The sequence below is a fragment of the Trematomus bernacchii genome, unplaced genomic scaffold (assembly GCF_902827165.1).
Source record: "Trematomus bernacchii unplaced genomic scaffold, fTreBer1.1, whole genome shotgun sequence".
In the NCBI taxonomy this organism is placed as follows: Eukaryota; Metazoa; Chordata; class Actinopteri; order Perciformes; family Nototheniidae; genus Trematomus; species Trematomus bernacchii.
Genome location: NW_022987778.1, coordinates 3403360 through 3424977, shown reverse-complemented (window position 1 = coordinate 3424977; position 21618 = coordinate 3403360). Strand labels below are relative to the sequence as shown.

General features: G+C 42.2%; 1 protein-coding gene across 1 annotated transcript in view; it reads left to right on the top strand.

Moving 5' to 3' along the window:
- The window catches only part of LOC117497287 (unconventional myosin-IXAb-like), a 148748-nt gene that overhangs the window by 26637 nt on the left and 100493 nt on the right, over positions 1–21618 (top strand). The window contains 1 exon segment of the mRNA XM_034149234.1: positions 10609–11578. Coding sequence (XP_034005125.1) covers positions 10676–11578 — 903 coding nt within the window. The 5' untranslated portion in view covers positions 10609–10675.

Sequence of the window (21618 nt, the reverse complement as noted above, 5' to 3'; positions counted from 1 at the left end):
TGTCCAGTAGTTACTCAGCAATAACTCCTCTGGATAGCGTTCAGCTGACCGCATCTCGAGAGCCAAATCTGCGTGCAGATCATCTCTTATTCTGCAGGTCCAGGGCAAAGCTGCTTTAATGCAGACTCACCCGGGGGTGTTTCTGTTGGCCTCGCTCAGGTTGTGGGAGAGAAATGTAGGCCAAACTTGTCCTTGGCTTAAACTTCCATCCACTTTTATTCTGCACAGTAAGTAGGCAAGAGCAGAGCAATCTTGGTGTAGTTTCAAATGAGTCATTTACAAAATGATCGCTGTACAAGATTTTGCAAGAGTAACGTTGCTGATGTTTGGATGAAATTGTTCAAGGTTATTTTACATTTCCACATTTTTGGTTGCAGTTTTTGGTACGGCAAGATGGGTTTCAGTTAAACTAGCAAATTGTTATTCAGCCTGTCAGTTCACAAATTGGGTCCACACAGAAATATCTTAATCGATTTCCGTGGCATTACCATAAATATCACATATTTTGAATTAAAGTCCTACTTAAAGGTGGGGTAGGTAAGTTTGAGAAACCGGCTCGAGATACACTTTTTGTTATATTCCATGGAATGCTCTTAACATCCCGATAGCAATGAATATCTTAAGTGCTTTGACAAAAAATCCATAAGAAAATGTCATCTGTGGAAGCCGTAGCGCTGTAAAAAGTACGACCAATCATCTGAGCCGGCCCGGCTAAAATAACTGGATGGCCTACCTGCCTGTCAGCCTTCCATCTGTGCACAAACTTATCTCGTGCCCTCATTGGTCATGTGCGCGTTCGTGTGTGTTGGAGGAGGGGCTCTGTAAGGAAGTGGCAGATTTTTTCCGGTTGTGTATTTTCAAATTCTAGCGCACTCGAGCTGGTTTCTCCAAAATTACCAACCCCACCTTTAACGACAGCTTGTAAGTATTGTAATTGTAGCCATGCTAGCTCAACATTAGCATTTAGCTCCACTGCACAGCCTTTTTTTCTTTAGTTAGGTTAGTGACTTGATCTACTTTTGCATAAATATCTCTGACAGGAAACTGTGTGCAGTAACTGCTGCTACAAAAAGATTTAACGAATGCTGAAACACAAACTCCACTACACAAACCCCCTCTTTTAACTGCTCATTTCGTAGAAAATAATAATTCATTATCCCTTAACCCTATCACACATGTTGAGGTTGTGACCCTTGTGTGACCTTTTTAAAGGAGCAGTTTAGTTGATGTACAAACCTTTAACACTTAACCACAAGATGCATTATCCATGTTTTGTCAGAAACCAACATAATGTTTGAGTGGTCAAATTTAATGACATAATGCACAGTAAACCACCGTTACAGAAACAGACTGGCCGTCTTTTTCAGGCTCTCTTCCTGTCGGTCATGTTCAGGCTAAACCTCAGGCAGGACACACCCCACCATCCTGCAGGCGAGGGCCACATTTTCTCCCTGCCACAGCCTCTTCGGATCAATAACCGCTCGCTGTTCATCACTTATAGAGTCGTCTGTGTCTCCGGGGGTTGGCTAGCTTCATCCTGGGAGAGAATAGAAAGCAGAGAGCCGGAGAAACCTTGCTGCTTTGTGCAGAGCAGTTTACTCACATGTACGAGCTGATATAAGATGTCACGGTTAGCTTACAGCCTGTTCTGCCTTCATTATGTTGACAAAATGTGTTTTTTAATTACTGCTCGATCTGAAACAAGTCGATTTTACAAAAGGATTTAAAAGGGGAATCATCATTTTGGGATTTAGACACAATAATAAAAAACAGTTCCAGTGTCATGTTGACCCAAAACCAAAGGGGAACTCCATTATAGTCCTTGACTGAAGACAGTGTAACAATGCTGCAGCACACTACATAGTAAACACAATAATAATTATAAGATGCTCATGGCACTCACTCATTTCAATCAGCCTGTAAGCAGGGCACCAGATATGCTCAGAAGATATCTGATTGTAATGAGGAGGGGGTCTGCAATCAATAAAGCTCCCCACAGCGGCCTTATTTTTTCAAACTGATGCTCCATTAACGTGTATATGTGTGTGTGTGTGTCAGTATAGACTTCACTGTGCCAGGAGGAGAGCGGTTTAAGTCGAGGTGATGTCATCTCCCAATGGGAAATGTAATAGTGCAGAGGATGGGGAAGTAGCTCTCTGCATCATGTCCTCATGACCACACACACACACACACACACACACACACACACACACACACACACACACACACACACACACACACACACACACACACATGACCTTCTGAGTGGACCAGACCACATGTGTGTTGATGGCATGTAAAGACATAAACAGTTTAAACAGTCTGTTTATCCTCTATCTTGTATCGTCCCCCCTCCGGTAATCAGGTCACACAAAGATAAAGTTGTTTTATTGTGTACTAAATATTTTGCAGGCCAGTTGTTCCCTTTCTTTATGGTAGTGTTTCCTCTACATCACATGCTATAGGTGTTACTGCGTCTGGACCAAGAGTAGTAGAGTATGATGGGGAAAAAAAGCAAAACGCTGCAATACTGAGTGATTTTTTTTATTGCATCTTTTTCAGAGTAGAAATTGCAACTTGCACATGCTTTTTTTTCTTAACACACACACACACACACACACACACACACACACACACACACACACACACACACACACACACACACACACACACACACACACACACACACACACACACACACACACACACACACAGAGAGAGAGAGTTCTGCACTGAATGACTCGGCACTCTGTCTCTGTGCACGAGTTTCTGGCAGATGTTTGTGTCTGTGTGGGCTCAGTTCCTGTGAGCTCTGCTGGCCTGCTGGAATTCAGGAATTCAAACACGCACGCACGTACACACACACACACACACAAGGCAAGGCATTTATTATTTAGCTTTTTTTTCTTCGTTTTACTTTCCAGGGACAGTTGCCTGAACACATTCTCTGTTTTCCACTAACACAGTGTGTCACATTCACACTTACAGTAGTACGTGCTGCAGGAGAGGCACGTCATAAGGGCTCAGTGTCCCTTATTAACGTATTGGGTTTTCCAACTCCATATGAAGGGGAAAGTGTTTGTATCTATAAAAAAAACCTTCATAGAGGGGTCACAGTGAGGAAGGAGACGGGATTAATCGTACACATGGAGATAACAGTGCTTCATTTCAGACATTCTCTCTCCAGACGATCATGGCATTAAGCTCAGTTGTATAAGTATTGGATATAGTTATTGGAAACGGTTAAAAAAGGGCTTGAGAGAGTCAAGATCAAATCCAAAAAAATGCTTTCTTGACTCCACACACCTGACCAGTTGCGCATAGAGTGGGTTTGATTGTTACAAGTTACAGTATATTGGACAGAGGCCTCATTATTCCAATACATAAAGTTTGGGATGTGTGTTTTTCAGACGATCCGACAAACACTTCTATTAAAGCACGCTGAGGCCCTTAGGCAACTTTGGAGGCAGCTTCAGAGGATCGTGTATGTTGATAAACGGCAACTGTAGAAACTTAAGGCGAGAAAAATGTTAAGCATTTACTTCCTCCACCATTATTTTCTACATATAGCGTGAAGAAAACTTCTGACCTTCAAATATCAGACTATTAATACTATTAAGACTATTAAGGAACAAAATAAGTTTGGCATCATATGGCTACATTTCGTTTGCTTTTATTTAGAAAATCCAGGACAAATGACACTGTGTATATTGAGTATTCAAAAAAAGAGGGTGAAACACACATCCAAATATTCTACACAAAAAATGAATGAGACAAAACTCCAGTTGACTTTTAGGCTGCTCTTGCACCAGCTGCATGCAAATCACACACACACACCTTTCTTAGTTTTGAATCCGGGGGCCGTTGGCGAGTGTATGAACACAGGGTGTGGTGTTCGTCTGAGCTGATGCTTTGGTAGTGTGTGTGTGTGTTTGTGTTTGTGTGTAGAGCTTCAGTACCTGCTGTAGATCAGCAGCAGTGAGGAGTAAACCCACAGGGAGTTTGAAATATGCCTGTAATCCTTTAATGATCTTCTCTGGTGTGTGTGTGTGTGTGTGTGTGTGTGTGTGTGTGTGTGTGTGTGTGTGTGTGTGTGTGTGTGTGTGTGTGTGTGTGTGTGTGTGTGTGTGTGTGTGTGTGTGTGTGTGTGTGTGTGTGTGTGTGTGTGTGTGTGTGTGTGTGTGTGTGTGTGTGTGTGTGTGTGTGTGTGTGTGTGTGTGTGTGTGTGTGTGTGTGTGTGTGTGTGTGTGTGTGTGTGTGTGTGTGTGTGTGTGTGTGTGTGTGTGTGTGTGTGTGTGTGTGTGTGTGTGTGTGTGTGTGTGTGTGTGTGTGTGTGTGTGTGTGTGTGTGTGTGTGTGTGTGTGTGTGTGTGTTCTGAGTTCTGATGTAGTAGCTAATCCATAAATGCAATCATTTTTGGTGTAATAAGTACAGTAAACCTGGGGCAGAAAACACACCTTCTGATAAAGATAAGTGAGCTTGTGTGTGAGCAGTGTGTGTGTGAGCAGTGTGTGTGTGAGCAGTGTGTGTGTGAGTAGTATCGAGGAATGCTGAGGTTTGGTGTTTATTGCTGTTAAACTGGTGAGAAGCGACTGTGGGAGAGGAGGGGGTGTTTCCAGCGAGACTCCTGAAGACCTGCAGGACGAGTTGAGCTTCTCATCTGTGTTTTAATATCTTGGATGCGTGCCGATCGCTGGCAGCTTTCTCTACTTTTTATAAGATCCTAAAGACTCCCTGTCTCCTTTAATGCATTTGTTATAGAGGCGGAGTAATTTACTGCGAGGTAGCCCTGCTGCTGTAAATATGAGCTTTTATTCTCTCGCCGTGCCATACGACAGTCTGGAGGTGAAGGAGTTTCAAAGACGTTTTCTCATTCCTCAAAGAAATGTTGTTTATGAGGCACAACATGCTAATCTATTACCTAAGATTTCTAGGAACTTCTAAGGTACATTAGTAGTCCATTTTGCACATTCCAGTTTGTGTTTCCCTCGTCTTTCTGACTGTGGTGATGCTGCTCTGCTGTACACAAGTTGTAATGTTTCTTCCTGAACAAATGCAAAATACATTAAAGGTGGGGTAGGTAAGTTTGAGAAACTGGCTCGAGATACACTTTTTGTTATATTCCATGGAATGCTCTTAACATCCCGATAGCAATGAATATCTTAAGTGCTTTGACAAAAAATCCATAAAGAAATGTCATCTGTGGAAGCCGTAGCGCTGTAAAAAGCACGACCAATCATTTTAGCCGGCCCGGCTAAAATAACTGGATGGCCTACCTGCCTGTCAGCCTTCCATCTGTGCACAAACTTATCTCGTGCCCTCATTGGTCATGTGCGCGTTCGTGTGTGTTGGAGGAGGGGCTCTGTAAGGAAGTGGCAGATTTTTTCCGGCTGTGTATTTTAAAATTCTAGCGCACTCGAGCTGGTTTCTCCAAAATTACCTACCCTACCTTTAATGCCCTTAATAAACTTCTAATGGCAATTTGCAACCACAATGCAGACTTGCAGGCTTCATGGAGGAAACACTAATACTGATTTCTAGGAAGTTGTAGTTGACAATACATTTATTCATATCAAATTTCCGAGCACCAACAGCCATAAAGGAATATTTACAGTGTCAACATTGTTAAGCTATGTGCCATCAATTTTTCTTGATTTTTAGATTGATGGAAAAACAATGTATTGTAATTTCATCAACCAAAAGTGGCAAACTTGCTGGTGTCTGCTTCTCAAATGTGCAGATTTTAAGCTTTTCTTGTCATCTTTGACCAAAATCAATAAATAATCATCAGTTGAAGACCTCCTCTTTCTGTCTGTCACTTTATCTGCTCTGCTCTTTCTCCTCTGTATAAACTCTCTCCGTCTGTCTCCTTTTCTCTTTAAATATTAATGCTTTCTTGGAAGGAGCTCTGTTTTCTAACGTCAGCACCTGAGTGATGGCTCTGAATGTCCGTGACCCGGGGCTGAACCAGCCCACCAGTCACATGACGGGTTCATTAAACGTCCTTTCAATCTCTCTCCAATTTAAAGCAAAAAACTCACTCCTCCAGCGCGTCGGCCTCAGTCTTATCTCCTCACGCTGTCAGCACTTCACATTGGACCGTGTCAAAACAAGACGTAACAGACTGCTCCACTTCACCACCTCTTTTCATTCCCTTTCTTCTCATCCCGTGTCGTCTCCTCCCTCCTTGCTTTGCCTGACTTGTATCACTATCCACCTACCATCCATCATCATCAGAACCCTGTCGCTGTAAATGCTGAACATACAGTATTAAGGTCACGTCTGTCCATTGTGCTTCACGTCTAATAGCCGTCCAGTTCCTGCCTGAATGACCTCACCGCAGCCAGCTGTTAAAGGAAATGCCAGGAAACTTTTCTTTTTCATTCCAGCTTCGTAACTCCACACATGTGATTTGTCAGAGACTCAGCTGGTATGTAACCTTGCTCCTTGCTCTGACCTTTGACCCTTAAAAGAGCATCCATCAGTCCCCACCCCTGATCCTTGCAGATACTCCTGAAGTCTCAGCAGACAGTCCGCTGATCTTCTGCTGGAGGTTCACTCAGGGATCATAGCTTTCGAGGCAGGGACAAATTAAACCAGGATATATTTGTTTTTTGGAGAAAAAACGTCATTACCAGAAGTAGGGATTTAGATTTCCTGTCCATCCTTTTAACTGGTAAGCCGCAATATCCTTTTATTTTGGTCTCATCTGTGGTGTTTGTGAATGGCATTTCCGAGAGATAATTGGTGTATCCGAGTGACTTACTGTAAAGTCATTCTCTTTTCGTTTTTATGTTGATACAATTACAACAACATCACTTTTGTTTCAGCTCGAAATATACAAACCCAATTACCTTGTGTCTGAATTAAATGTTTTCCTGGAGAACAGAAACTCCAGCTATTTAGAACATTTGCTGATCTTTATCAATCAGTGTAAGAAAAAGGGCAAGTAAAGGGGATTTATCCATGTTGTTTCGTGGTGGATTTCCCATGTTTCCCACTGGTTCAGAGCCAACATTTAACATTTAAAATGACTTTGTTGACCCAAGCTTAGTCATCAGGGGAAATTAGCCTAGATCCACTGTGAATACTTTTGTTTTTCTAGTTGTTATTCAATTTTATACCCCGAGTAACACACAGTATATCATTTTTGGTCCGGTCCAATATGAAGAAATGTAGACAGTTGGTTCTCGCATACTGAAACCCACACACTCTTTCCTGTACTGTATCTGTCATCTGTTCTCATTGTGAAAGCAGCCTGTCTTTTTCCCTAGCGGCTAACGTTTTAGCGATGACTCAAAGACATGAAGCCCACAGTCATAAGTCACTAGCTCTTAGCTTAAAGGCTCACTGAGTTGGACTGACAGCTCAGGAAGAGAACTGATGAAGATGAACCAATCAGAGAGCTGAATCAAGGCTGGGGCAAGATGTTTTAGTAACTGAACGTTTTATCAAACCAAAAATGGCCAGCAGTCGAAGTAAAGAGCACTTAGGAAGTGACGATTTAAGCTGGCTATAGATACAAGAAGGGACTGTGTTTGTATCCTGGGTTGACTGCATTATGATGTCTGTTGAGACGTTCTTTTCTCATTAAAACAACGATTAACTTCATACCAACTTAATCAGAGCACACAAGTAACCTAAGAGTGGTTACTGACAAAGCATTTATTTCAAGTCCAAAGCAGTACTCACTTCATAGAAAACACTGAGGCTACATTACATCACTTCCAGTTCCAGTTGACTTCACAGAGAAAAATTAGGGAATCACCGATCTGTCATAAGAACGAACCACAGACACGGACAAATGGATATAGGCGGAAACACTTGAATGGATGTTTGGCTTTATTTTTGTAATATTAAACCGGTTATTGTCTGGCGGGGGTCCCATTATAGGTAAACAGGGGAAATTAGTGCTTTTAGTAGTGCTAACCAGTGGTGTAGTGGTCGTTGGACGCGGGAGATCGCCGTCTCCCCACTTTCTTGAAGCATGATTTTTTTCTGAATAGTCTAATAAATATAAAATCATTGCCAGTGTTATCAGTTGCTGACGACCGGCACCGCCCTTTATTATTATATATTTTAAATGGCATCATGTAAGTTGCACTGACAGGCGACAGAGGTCCACAGAGGTCCACAGTGTACTGCCCCCCCCCCCCCCCCCCCCCCCGACAGTTCACGAGCGCGTCCATAGTGTCTCTCCCCCCGCACCGTCCACCCAGTAAAAAAATCCCCACTACACCACTGGTGCTAACCAAGCTAGCATAATACCGGAGGCTAATTTGAGGCTAATCTCAGTTACACTACAGAGCTGTTTTCTATGAATGGAAAAACAGGAAGCACACTTAAATTGTGTTGGTTCACATGACAACTCTGTAGTGCGTCTTCAGTTCCTGATGAGTTGTAATTAACTTTCTTTCTACCATTACTTTTGTAGACTGGGGTAAACTGTGGCAGGTTGTGTCTGTTCCACCTCTTTCCCATGTTGGCTGTGATGCATAATCTTGCTGTTTGGCTACTGAAAGAGCAGCAAGAAAATAAATTGAAGGTTTTAGTGGAGTCAACAGAAAATCTAGATGTACGTCAATCTTTTTCTTGCAGCATAGCTCAGAAGCAGTTGTACATTTCAAATTACCTTTTTTTTATTTCAGTATATTCTACTGATCTGCAGTCTACGAGCACTGACTGTACATTTCTGCATAATACAGTTAAACTCTGACCTGTTACCCGTTTGAACATCTCATTAGCGTCCCAGGGAGCGGATGTATCAGTCGTGGGGGACGCTTGTTTTGAGTCTTGTGTACTCTCTCTCTCTCTCTCTCTCTCATCTCTGTCTGTCTGCCTCTGCTAGGTCTTTCATCCCTCAGAGTTCCCCTCTTTGTTTCGTACAGACGCCCAGCTGGTTATTTCCTCCCTCCCTCTCTCTCTCTCTGTCTGGACTGCTGCAGACTGCTGTAGGTGGTCAGGATCACTGCAGAGGAGGGTCTGTCTGGGCTTTCTCATCCTATTCTTTCTCTCTCTTCCTCTATCTGTCTACCACATGCACTTAGCTGAAGGAGCCGGTGAAGAAAATTAAAAGTCATCCAGCAAAAAGGGTAGAGATGATTAAAACATGAGCAGGATTCAATTGCGACACCGTTAAAGGACAGTGGTACATGCTTGCATCAAAATACTAACCTCAGTTCAGTGTAAAGTGTTTTTTCAATGCCTTGTCTTGCATTACGGTTCCTGATAAAAGGAACATTGTTTTAAACAGAATGTTGAAATGTGATGCCTGTTTTTGATGGTAAATATCCAGCATGAGACTGAAACAGCATGAGAGAGATGAAGCCAGATAGAAAACCTGCAAAATATGAAAATAATAAAATCCTGTAGAGAGTGAGGGGATGAGGAAGTGCAGCGAACAATGAAGCTTTCACTGCGGGGGTCTCAGTTTGGGCCGACATTTAAATTGAGTTCTTGTTTCTATTTTTGTTGGCAGTCTACGGTTTAGTAATTCACATTCATTGTTCGGTAATGGCTTTTACTATTTCCTTAGAGACTGTCCAGCAAACCAAAACCAACACTTTTCTGCATTTGGTTATGATGCAGTCGAATAGAAAATGCTTGAATTCCCAAATCAGACCAGTATTATATTTATTATACAAATATAGATCATATTTTCTTGTAGCCGTTACTAAGAATTGAATTAAAGAATTCGATTTAATATCTACTTTCAATAAGGAAATGATACCTACTTTATTCAATTTATTTTTGGAGCCCAATGCTGCAAAAACCTCTGACTACTTATATTGAATTTCAGTCTCATTTGGCACGATTTGTATATTATAATTTAAAGTAAAAGCAGCGGAAAATGTCTTAAAACGTAATGTATGAGATAAACAAACATTACATTCATGCTATTTATATCACTGTTAGACACTTATAGATACTCAGCAGCATATTTAACAGTCATTTACAGTGTATCATTTTTGTATCACATTTGAAGCTTTGTAGTCTGTGAAATTTGAATAAGTGTGTTTGTGTGTGTTTGTGTGGAAAGAGAATGGAGTGCTGTGTTCACTATCAACGGGGAAGTGGTGAATTAAACCATTGTGCTCTCATTACAGCCACTTTTGTGAGGAAGGTGGCAGCTGTTAATCTTGGCACACTGCTAGAGCCCTTGGATTATCACATGAACACACATACACATACACACACATACACACACGCGCGCGCGCACACGCACACGCACACAAACACTCAGGGTATGCGGCTCTGATAAGCTGGCGGTTAGCCTTTCAATTCATGAAGCAGCTACTGTTCCTCATTGTTTTGAATAGCTATCAGTTCTTGTCTCTCTCTTTGAGTTGGTCTCATGCTCCTCTTTTGTGGCGTCTCTGATAGTAGTTCCCTTTACGATCCAAAACAGAAAGCCTATTGAGACGACCCACTGTGTCATGGGACAGATGAAATCGCCATGACACTACTGACCCTGTTGTGACTCAATGTACTGGAAATGCCCGAGGACATAAATGTCAGTGATGTCAGGAAGAAACCATTAAATTCCTTCTTTGAACTTTTTACCACCATGTCTAACATCTTCCATGTCCTCTCTTCTGTCTCCTCCAGTTGGGATGTCCTGAGTCAGTCCTCGGGGCCCAGAGAGCGCTGTGCTGATGGGACCTGCTACGCCGCCATGAGCTTACAAGATGGCGGCTGCAGCTATGCTAGCAGCGCCAACATGGCCAGCGTCACCGGCAGCATGCGGCGGCGCCTGGAGGACCAGGAGTTCAGCCTGCGCGTGTACCCGGGCACCCTGGCCGAGGGAACCATCTACTGCCCCGTCTGCGCCCGCAAGAACACCACGGCTGCCGAGGCCATCGACTGCCTCATCGAGCGGCTGCGCCTGGATCGCACCAAATGCTACGTGTTGGCTGAGGTGAAGGAGTTTGGCGGGGAGGAGTGGATCCTGAACCCCTCCGACTGCCCCGTGCAGAGGATGATGCTCTGGCCTCGCAGCGCCCTGGAGAACCGCAGCGGCCTCTGCAGCGGAGACGACTACCGCTTCCTCCTGAGGGAGAAGAACTTGGACGGGTCTATCCATTATGGCGGCAGCCTGCAGATGTGGCTGCGGTTGACTGAGGAGCGGCGGCGCATGGTGGAGCGGGGTTTCCTCCCCCAGCCTGCAGGGAGCGACCCTCCGTCCGACCTCTGCGCTCTCCCGGAGCTAACAGAACGCACTATTTTGGAGAGCCTCCGTGCACATTTCCGCCAGGAGAAGATCTACACTTACATTGGGAGTATTCTTATTGTGATTAACCCTTTTCAGTTCCTGCCAATCTACAATCCTAAGTATGTCAAATTGTACGATAACCACACACTGGGGAAGCTGGAGCCTCACATTTATGCTGTGGCGGACGTGGCGTATCACGCTATGCTGCAGCGACGGAAGAACCAGTGCATAGTCATTTCTGGGGAGAGTGGGTCAGGGAAGACCCAGAGCACCAACTTCCTCATCCATCACCTGACTGCTCTCAGCCAGAAGGGGTTCGCCAGCGGGGTGGAGCAGATCATCCTGGGGGCCGGGCCTGTGTTGGAGGTAAGGAACTCTTGCAGTGTTGGAAAAATAATAAAGAGGATATGCTCATGTTGGTCTGTTGGTTTGTCAGCAAAATAACTCAAAATACCACCAATAGATTTTCACAAAATGTGCTTCTGATAAAGGAACAAATGGTTTGAGTTTGGTTGTGGTTGTGATCTGCAGTTCCACCTTTAAGATGCCATGAGCAATATCTCAGGAACTAATACAGAATGACACTTGCTTTCAAATCTTAGATAGGAACAATATCTGATGATGATTGATAAGCCAGTGTCGCTGTGCTTTGAGTGCATTGTAGCTGACTGTATGGTTTGACTGTAGGACCACTTCAACTGAGACATATAGCCATTTTACTGCTGGATCTTTTTCAGTAACCGACAAACCTATGTATGAACTTTAGCTGTGGATTGATGGAGAGGAGATCATGACTAAATGTAATTCATGGTACATAGTTCCTGCCCTCCCAAAAAGGCATATAGGAATGCACAAAGAGAACTTCAGTCTCTAGAGATTGTTTGATGACTGCTAATGACTAAGACAACGTTCTAGCTTTGGTTTTCAGATATTATTTTAAGGATTTCTTGACATGTCAAGCTATAGCTATCGGGACAATACTGTTGTATAATTGTTCTTTGTTTCTCAGTGAATCACCATATTTGGTTGTGTCCAGTGTAAAATGTCCTACAGCAGGCTCAATCCAAGCTGCATTCAATGCATATGTTGAGAATTAGACACCCCCGAGAGGAAGTGACAAAAGCCTGATGAAAGTCAGCAGGGTATTTCTCGCGTTGGAATGTCAGCTCATGAGACGAGGCATGAAATGGATTATAGAAAATGTCCCTCTGAAACTGGAGTGCGGGGAAAACCTATATAGAGCCCCGGCTTTACCACATATGAGTCTTGTACATATTATTTGACCCAGAAACTGTGGATCCAATCTCTGCATTGATGGAGGAAAAACAACTCCTGATGGAATGTCGCCTAATCCGTCCCTGGATTATAAATCAATAATGGATAATGGATTATGGCATTTCATTGGGACTGTCATTGGGAGTTTCATGTTTTAGGAAGGTCTTTTCAAGGGCAACATGCTCGCTTCAGTCTTTTAAATATGACTCAATGAGCTCCCAATGGCGTGTTGTTTTGTGGCAGCTTCCTGTCAGGACGTATGGGGATGTCATGTCAGAGTGCAGCTGTGCGTGTTGACACCATGTGCGTCCCATGTGGAGCTCTGTACAGTAAAACAAGGCAGATGCACAGCCAGTTGGATATATGGTCTGTCATCTGGAAATCATGAATCACCTTTTGGACCTCCTTGCTGTTTCCGGGGGAAGAAACTTGTATCTGCAGCTGCTTTGTGTTTACACTTATCTTGCGTAAAGAATGAATGGTTCTCTGGCTTGTATTTTATTTCAAATGTCCTGCAGAACAGCTGCTTTGCATGTGACGACTGCTTCATACTATGCTGTGCATCCTAAGAATCTTCTTCAAACAAAGGATATATTACATGTTGTGCAAATGATTGGTATTTCCCCCCCGCATAGCTGTGGATGAACCTGGCCGTCACACGGGCACAGTCGCACTTCTCTGCAGGTGATGATTTGACGCCGGTGACTGAATACCTGTCAGAGCTCAAGTGCCGGAGGCGACAGCGCTGGGAGAACTGAAAGGCCTGTTTTGATAATAACACAGATAGAGAGGACTCTCAGAGGAACTAGATACTGTTTGGGGTGGGAGCATGTGTCCCATGTAATCACTTCCCCATCACCTGTCTGACCGCAATGTGAGAAACAAGGTGCACAGTGGAAATGTCACAGAGACAAACAAGCAGAGGGTGTGGTGTTGTGATGTTCTTGTTAATTATTTGCCACAGAGGAAACATGTGTCAGAAAATACCTCAGGGATCCGAAATACCCACATGTTTTAATGTTAGTTGAACAAGAAAGAGCTTTTCTTGAACCACAATTTTGCACCAGTAGCTGTTTGAGAGCAAGTTGTAACAATATTTGTTCATATTATTAATTATTGACTATCTATGAAGAGTATGTTTAACTTTTTGCATGAAGTGAGGGTAATTGGATTCTGTTATCTACAATATATAAATCATTAACAACGAAGTATTTTTACAAGAGCTTCTTTTACAAATAGGACAATCTGATAAGACAAATATGTAACAACACGCGCCAAAGTGACAACATCACACTGTATGAACTTGTGACTCCCGCCATGCAGCTGCTCACACACTACACAGTATAACCAACACATAACATCAGCTGTTCTCCTGTGTGCTGTATCTTTTCCAACACTTCCCATAGCTGAACAAAGCCTCCACACTAATGCATTGTTTGCATCCCATGAACAACAGCTGGATGCAGAGGCATTATGGGACATTATGTGCTGCTGTGACATGTTTCTTTGAGAAGTAGCTCTCTGGGGTAAACATTTTTGCAACCAGCCAAGAAACGAGGCTGCAGAGTTGAACCAGCCGAATTCTTTGGTTTCCGCAAAGTTGTAATGCCAATTACAGAACCATTGGCCTCGGTCAGATGCTGCCGCTGCTGCTCCGAAGCTTTGTGAGAGTTTGAGTTTTTGCCTGAGGCAGAGTCATGCTGCAAATATGAGGTTAGCAAGCCCCTATTGGATGGATTGCAAATGCATGACAGCAGTCAATTTTGACAAATGTGTTGGTTTTCTGATATTGTTGCTGATACTTTCTATATGGTCCGTCCATCTACTCCATCTTTCCCCTTAGAGCATGTCAATTGGAATGCTTGATTTCTATTTATTTTCTCTATTTGACATCATCGAATTATAAATACCTTTTAAAAATATTTAATATTTCAGACTCTTGGTGGATGAAACCATCAATTTGTAGATTTCCTTAACAAATTACCATTTTTGTTTACAATTCTTTGACATTTTTGTACAATAAACTATTCATTTAGAATAAACTGGGAATAGTGACTTGGAAATCACAACTGACAATTCATAGCTGAGAAGAAGTTCATAGACACATCTAAACTAGTACACACAAAAACATGTGATATGGTGTGAATTGCATGAATGTTGTTATAAAAGAATAGCTTAAAATAGTTTAAAATGAAGACAACCAAAGGAGAACTGTGGGAAAACCAAGGATGTGGTTAAAAAACAAGGACATTTAGTGTCACCTGTATTTGTTTTGAACATAGACTGTATATAAAGGTGTCAACAAGCATCATAGTCCCTAAAAGAGGCAATAAACGTTCAGACTTTTAAATTGAGTACGAGTGTGAAAAAAGCCTGGAATAAAGATGGAAACGTTCCTCAGGGTGAACTCGCTGGCAGGAGATGCTTTGGTTAGGCCTTTTTTTTCTATGCCTGTAGACTCGGATAACTCTTTCTCTTTGGACTCACTGAACGTTTACTGTCAACTATGACTGGAACGAAGGAGGGAAACCTGCAGGAGGTTGAAATGTCACGTTTTAAACCTGGTTCTTTATAAATATTATTGAAACAATCATATTAAGTCTTCCACATTTGATTGAAAAATGTAAACGTGATAAACTGCTGGCACCATAGGGTGTGCTTTGAGGCATAATCCAAAGGGGGATTAATGTCTTCAATTTTGTATCCCCCTAAACAGTGAAGGCTTTTTTCTGCTCATATGCACCTCTGAATCTGTCCACCTCTCCTCTCTTGTTGGCTTCAGGGTAGCCATCCTCAGTCCTGCACTTCACATGGTGTTACAGTGAAGTAGAGGTCAACAGCATTGCAGGTGAAAGCTATTTTAGTCATTTGTGAGCCAGTGTGGAGGACTCTCACTCCTACACCAAAAGACTCGAGCAAATAGGATCATATACACATCATAAATCACCAAACTAGCTCAAAGCAGAACATGTAACGGGCCGTTTCTAACACACTGGCATTGGCACACTTACTTCAGAGGTTATCTTCATGTTTATGATCTGACTTGTAGTATGATTTGGTTCTTTTTATCACACATTTTTCAGTATTGACAAATAAACCGTGAAATTATGATATTCGTTTTGTTTTTGTTTTACATGAATATTTCCAAGGTCAAATTGCTTTATTACGCCAGCGAGGGAGACCAAAATCAGAAAAATATCCAATACACTTTAAAATAAGAAAAAGCTAAACAGCAAATCATTATAATTGAGTAGCTGAAGCCGGGACATATTTGGTATTTTCCGTTAAAATTACTTAAACGGTTATCACTCCTTCCAAAAGTTTTTCTGTCAATAGACTACTCGTTTCAGCTCTGCTTACTATATTCATATCCTGATATTGATTTTAGCCATAATACCCAACCCTTCTTGTGTTGCATTTTGTTTTTTAAGATCTTTTTAACCGCACTGCACAAACATCCACACTCACAGGTACACACATTGACATGCACACAATCTGCCAGTTTATGACAGCGACTTCATACTAATTACCTTCACCACACTTTGCCCCTCTTTCAAGGACAATCTCTGTGTGTGCGTGTGTGTGTGCGTGCGTGTGTGTGTGCATGAGTGTGTGTGGCTATAAAGAGCTACTGCACTTCTTTTCCCATGTAGCACTTCCAGCATTGAGCTGAGTCACAGTGACTGAGCACAGTGAGCTGTATTGTCTCGACGGACGACCCTCAGCTCTTGATGGACACGTCGGCCGCTGCAGGGATCAGTCTTGTGACCTTATTGGCTACAGTGCAGCCTTTTGTAGCCACTGCACCAGTGTGTGTGTGTGTGTGTGTGTGTGTGTGTGTGTGTGTGTGTGTGTGTGTGTGTGTGTGTGTGTGTGTGTGTGTGTGTGTGTGTGTGTGTGTGTGTGTGTGTGTGTGTGTGTGTGTGTGTGTGTGTGTGTGTGTGTGTGTGTGTGTGTGTGTGTGTGTGTGTGTGTGTGTGTGTGTGTGTGTGTGTGTGTGTGTGTGTGTGTGTGTGTGTGTGTGTGTGTGTGTGTGTGTGTGTGTGTGTGTGTGTGTGTGTGTGTGTGTGTGTGTGTGTGTGTGTGTGTGTGTGTGTGTGTGTGTGTGTGTGTGTGTGTGTGTGTCACCACACCTCACACAGCAGCAGTGCAGCCACATGGCGAACAATGACGGTCAGAGTTACATCACGCCAGCGGTGTCAGCTAACAGTTCTCTATTTGCTCTGATCGCCCGCAGGAATCATCTCATCTCATGTCATGAAAAAGCCTTTTAATAACGCACCGCAGATGGCCTGTAACTGCAGTCCTGTGTGTAATGTGAGCTGTGTTCAGACAGTAGAGATATGACGGTACAGCAGGACGGTGCTGACGGGAAGACAGCTGGTGGCTGATGGGAAGGCCTTGGCTGCTGTGGTCGTTTTTGTCTGGTCGGGTGATCTGAGATGCTGTTTCTCGTGCCGTATTGGGTTTCAGACCACTAAATAAGGCTTATATACTGTATGACTATTATATATCTTTGTGTTATTATAATTAGACATCAGACGTACAGGAAATGTTTCATATTCATGTACTGAGAGTTTCATGTGAACTCAAAAGGTACATTCTACACATTTTGCAGTTTGGTCCAACAATGAATGATCCTTCTAACAAGAATTGACTTTGTCACAGAGCTCAATTTTTTACTATTAAAAACACAACAATGAGCAAAACAGTTTTTACCTTATTATCTTTAAAACTGTCTCTTAATATGATCTTATCCTTCGTACACTATCTTTTTACCGTAAATACTCATTAAAGCACTAAATGTGTATTCATCCGCAGCTGAAAATAGTCCCTGAAAAAGTGCAATTTACTCAACAATACAGTTCCCAGCTGTTTCAGAAATGACTTTATCCTTTTCAAACTCTATATCTATGACTTTATTTATATCTTAAGTCAGAATAATTTAGAAAATAATGAAGGAAACACACCATATGTTCTTGCATTTGGTCTTTTCATGGGATCCTTTGACAATAACAGAAATATTGAAACGATAGATACAGTAATAGAATATCATCAGCTTTTTCCTTGCTTTTCTTGTCTGTCTTTTAGTGCTTCGTAGTCTTTAAGGTTGCTTAGTTTTGGAAACTAAATCACACGTCAAGTCAGACATTTACTAACCATGCAGTCATTGCAGACAGTTGAGTGACAGCGTTTGTGGGTGTCACCTGATAATAACACCTTTTTGTAAGACAATGGGTGGAGGTTTGTGTTGTGTCTGATTCATCTAATAATTACACTCCAGCCCCTGACAGATAATCTGACTAAGAGTAGAGAAGTTATTGTAGATTATACCAACTTGTTGTTCGGATTTTATTTTCACCAACTGGTTCATTTAAAGGTCACCTATCATGCTATTTTTAGGCAATAGCATAGGTCTCAGATATATACAACAATAATATAAAAAACATGTCTATGAAGTGTTTTGCTCAAAATACCAAACAGATCACCCATTCTAGCCATGCCTCATATCCCTCTATTTCACTTCCTGTTTCAAAAGTGCTGATTTTATGTATAAAGCTTTAAAAAATAAATAAATAAAATTGATTAAAAATAAAAAAGGAGGGGGCTGAGCTAATGCGGGACCCGGCAGCTACTGTCTAAACGAAATACTGCGGTGATGAAACGCCATATCATGGATTATCAAGGATTATTTCTGAAACAGTATGGAGCTCAAAGGCTTTCTCTCTTGCCGGTTATACCACAAGGTGAGTTCCTTTTTATTTCCTGCTTCTTCACACACATGCTCTCCAGTACAGGTTAGCTCTGAGTGTTAGCGATGCTAATGTAAACACCGACCATATTACGTCCAAAACAGTCGGGCATTGTTTCTGATAGCAACGTTTCTGATAGGGCCGTGGGCGTAAAGCCAGCCTACATTTCCGATATTACGTCATATCGGACGCAAATCTGGATCAGCTCCGTTGTAGCCCCGTTTTTAGAGATTTGGGTACGGAGGAAAAGAGAGAGGGTTTTATTTTCTGACGCTGCGTGAGTTCCCCGACACACCGGGGACACATATTGATGTATAAAAGACATCAAAAAGTGCATTTTGCATGATAGGTCCCCTTTAAGGTCCCGGAGAAATCCTCTATACAGTAGCTCAAACATCTCAGACGTCCTCATTCTGTCTGTGATGTTGAAACATAAAGATCCTTGACATCATGTTGGACCATTTACAATGAAGATGGACTGCTACATTTTCAGGGGAAGACGATTTGTGAAGAAGAGACCCATTTCCTTCATTCTTGTGTCTGATGTAAGCTGGACAGACTTCCACAAAGACTCATAAATCTGAAAAAAAGAGATTTATCCAGAAAAGATATCCACAAACCTCATGCTCTGCGTGAGAAACAGACATTATTCAAATGGCTTCAAATCTTTGGTTTACGAGTCCTGTCAATTATTTATGGTCTTATCCAATTCAATGTCCACAGCTGCTAATGGACACGTTGGCTGCACAATACTTTCTACCTAACTGGACTTTGTTTAATGTTTTTAACTCGGTGAACTGACAACTGACTTGCAGTGTTTTTCAGATTTTATTCTGATTATTGATGGGAAGATCTTGAATGCCAAATCCCCTTGAAAATGATTCAATTGTAACAGGAAAGGCACTCAGAGACCGCAGACCGCCGCCAAGACTGTTTCCATTAGTGAAATATAATGTGTGTATCTGTCCTTTTGATTTGGATCTGCTCCAATATTTAATGGATCCTTCCCTGGCCAATGCCACACCCTTCCACTGTAACAAGTTTAATGAAAATTGGACCTGTAGGCTTCCCGTAGTCTTCCATTGAACACATCAAGCTGCACACAACTTGGTGGAGGTCATATACATATTTTTTATATATATATAATATTTAGTGACCATTTTAATGACAATAACGTATAAACCTGTTGGCTCATTCATGTGCTTTTGATAGTGAATACTTAATAGGACAACAATGGAGCTCTGTGACAAAGATAATGTTAGTAGTGCCAATCATTGTACAACCCGACTTCCTTTAATCACATCAAAGGGTATAACGTTGTCCTTCAGAGTTTGATTAAACAATAAGTCCAAGTTTTATTCATAGTCCTTTTTGTACTGTATATTAATTATTGTCATATGTACAGTAAAGGCAGCTCTTCCCTGCTTCAGACATGACTAGATAAATCAGATTTGTGCAGGACAAGCGTACATCCTTCCCTCAAATCCTCCTGAAGTCTGTCTGAACCTCTGAGAGCGAGCCCAGCTGTGTGGTGCTGTTTCTGGGATCAGACGGAGGGCTCCTGGGGGCCACGGGGCCAGATTACAGCGCATCTTTGTTCTGGTGGTGTGGCCAGCAGACCTGCCTGCTGCATTAGACCCCCCCCCCCCCTTTTAACAGATGGTTCCCGTCCAGATGCCCCCCCCCCCCCCCCCCCCCCCCCCCCCCCCCCCCCACCCCCCCCCCCCCCCCTCTCTCCAGCCCCTCAGGGACAGGCCTGTCTCTTACGGCTGATCGATGGCTCCAGGTAGTGCCTCGGCCCTGTGGTTTTAAGAGTGTGTGTTCAAAGGTCTGTATATGGTAAAGTGTGTAAGGGTCTTGAGAAGCTGACCAGCACCACAGACCCTTGGATTGGAAATGCATACTTATTTAAAGTAGGGCTGCATCGAGCAATTATTTTCACTATTGGTTGATCTACTCATTGTTTTTCTTCATAAATTGACGTATCGTTTGTTCCAAAAATGTCCATTGTAGTTCTTAAAAGTCAAATGTGATGTGTTAAATTGTCTTGTTTTGTCAGTCCAAACCCTAAAGATATGAATCTTATTTGATGTATGACAGAGAAAAGCAGGTTATCTACATGTTTGAGAGTTGGGAACATAATTTCTATGAAAATATACTTGATTAATCGCTTATTAAAACAGTTGGCGTTTCTTTTTCCGTTGATTGACTAATCGATTAATCAATGAATTGTTACAGCCCTACTCAGGCAGTAAAATCCCTTGTTGCTGTACATATAGACACCATTACTGTACAGTGACTGCACCACAGCTGCTCTGTGTGAACCCTCTGAACCTGACAGACCAACGGGAGCCCTGTGACGGAGCTGGCAAAGCACCTTCACTAAAGGCATGTCTGTACGGTAGTGGAGCCAATTTTGTTCCCACTTGAATGAGGGCAACACTGCTCTGTGTATGAGGTGTTTTACTATGTGTGTGTGTGTGTGTGTGTGTGTGTGGTGCTAACCTCTGTGCAGAGGAGAGCTGCCTGTCAGAACGTGTTAGCGGTCAGCTCTCCTCTGCAGCAGGAAAAGGAGACGTTGTCCTTGGTGTTTAAATCACAAAGAGACAACCAAAAGCTCTCTGCTATCAAGACTACTCTCTTTGTACTTTACAGAAGTGTAGCTCTGTGCCTCCCTCAGAGATTTCTCACATCAGTTTTCATTCATCTTTTGCAGAAGTTGGCTGTAGGACGGACGACAATACTCTCAGGTTGATCATAAAGCCCTTTATCTGGTTAACACATCGTACTTTTAATCTGAATGATCAGAGTCCCGCAGCGGGGAAATGTACACAACAGTGTCATAGCAGGTAAAAAAGACATGCAATAATCAAGACTAAGCTAACTTATTAAATATAGAGAGAAGGAAAGCACACATTAGTAATAGAATAAGAAATAAAGACAAAATAAGTACACAACCATGGCTAAAGAAATGAGTAGCAGCAATTTAAAAAACAAAGTGACTAATTAACATATTATGGTGTTGAAAAATTATTAAATATGTCCATAAAATGTTGGGACATTTATAAAGAATGTATGTTTTCCACATAAAAGGGATTATCGCACAATTAAATTGCCCAAAAAAGGTGTCTATATTACAGATAGATAGATAGACAGATAGATAGACAGACAGATAGATAGATAGACAGATAGATGGATGGATGGATGGACAGATAGACAGATAGATGGATAGATGGATAGATAGATGGATAGATAGATAGATAGATGATAGATAGATAGATAAGTACTTCATTGATCCCAATTTGGGAACTTTTTGCGTTGCAGCAGCATAAAAAACAAGGCAATGTACATAAGGGAAATTATGACACTAGAAATAAA